At 54.2% G+C, this 1,562-nt stretch overlaps 1 protein-coding gene across 1 annotated transcript; it reads left to right on the top strand.

Annotated features, from left to right (window-relative positions):
- The first annotated feature begins 355 nt into the window (after nt 1-355).
- LOC129550026 (myeloid-associated differentiation marker-like) lies at nt 356-1,249 on the top strand. The gene has a single exon (XM_055417531.2). The coding sequence runs from the start codon at nt 356-358 to the stop codon at nt 1,247-1,249; it is 894 nt and encodes a 297-aa protein (XP_055273506.2).
- The last annotated feature ends 313 nt before the right edge of the window (nt 1,250-1,562 follow it).

Raw genomic sequence — 1,562 nt, 5'->3', positions numbered from 1 at the left:
TAATGACCCAGTGCAAAGGGCAAAAATATGTTCATGGCTGGAGGCCAGACCCAACCTAGCTGTGAGCTAAGACAAGTCTCCAGACAAGGCCAAGGGTGATGGGTGGGGAGAACACTTCTGGAGCGGCTGTGCTGTTACCCAAGTGTCTGAACCATTGGTTCCAACTCCACAGATCCTGAGCCTCAGCCGTCACAGGGCCCTGAGCCTTTTCCAGATGTCTGACTTAATCTGCCTCTGAAGCTGGATCTTGCTCCAGTGGGTCCTCAGCCACGACCACTCGCATACTAGTGAAGGTGTCTGCGTGACCATCGTGACCTCCACGTAATCGTCCTGAGCCCTGGACTTCTGGGCCATCATGGGCTACTTCCTCCGAACACTGCAGCTGCTCTCCACCAGCGTGGCCATCTCGCTAGTGGGCAGCCTGGACAGCTGGATGGTGCCCACAAGTAACTGGTCCTTTGTTATCTTGTGCTTCTGCTTCGTGGTGACCCTCATCATCCTCATCATCGAATCACTGGCGCTACAGTACTGCTTCTCCTTCTTGTGGGGGGATTTTCTCCTCTGCCACGCCTGCTATCTCGCCCTCTTCTGCCTCTTCGTCTCCATCATTTACCCCACTACCTATGTTCAGTTTTTGCCTTGCAACCCCTCCCGGGACCATGCCATCGCTGCTACTGCGTTCTGCTTCATTTCTACTGTGGCTTATGCCACTGAAGCAATCTGGATCTTGGGCTGGCCCCGGACAGGGGATTTCACTGGCTATATAGGCAGCTTGCCATTCCTCCTCAAGATGCTAGAGACACTGGTGGCCTGTGTCATCTTGCCCTTCATCAGCAACCCCTCCCTGTACATGGACCACCCACTGCTGGTGTCGTGCGTGGCCGTGCACTCCATCTGCTTCTTTCTGGGGATCGTGACCATCCTGTTGAACCTGGCTGACTGTGAGAACCGGCTGCCCATCTCCTCCTCCGTGTTCCATCTGGTGCTGAGCCTGCTATCTGTCCTTCTCTACATTGGAGCTCTGGTCCTCTGGCCGCTCTACCAATTTGACCAAAAGTTTGGCGGGCAGCCCGAGAGGCTCAGGGATGTGAGCTGTCAACATAGACTTACCAACTATCTGTGCATCTGGGACCAGCGCCTGGCTGTGGCCATCCTGACAGCCATCAACCTGCTGATTTACGTGGCTGACCTGGTGTACTGGGCCCGCCAGGTTTCTGTAGGGACTGAGGACCAGCCCGGGGACTCCTGATCACCTCTGCTCACAGGAGGTCTCTTCACCGAGCTCTGACATCCTCTTCCTGGCTCCCTCCCTCTCTCCTCACATCCTTCCCCGTTTATCTTACTCTCCTTTCTGTTCCCTCCCCCTCTTCTGCTCTGTCTCCCTCCTGTTTACTTTGGTTTCCCACATTCTGTTTTGCCTCTTTCTCTTGCTTCTCTCATCTTTTCTACATTTTTTACTTTTCCCCCTTTTCTGATAATCCTTGGTTTTCCCATCTCCTGTGTCCTGACCACCTCTCCCCATTTTCCTTCTTCTGATCCGTCAGGACCTGAGACTCCTTCCT

The sequence above is a fragment of the Moschus berezovskii genome, chromosome 21 (genome assembly GCF_049115385.1).
Source record: "Moschus berezovskii isolate FMDL1 chromosome 21, NW_MosBer_1.0, whole genome shotgun sequence".
NCBI lineage: Eukaryota > Metazoa > Chordata > Mammalia > Artiodactyla > Moschidae > Moschus > Moschus berezovskii.
Note: the sequence above shows the minus strand (reverse complement) of the source record. Positions and strands in the feature narration are given on the sequence as shown.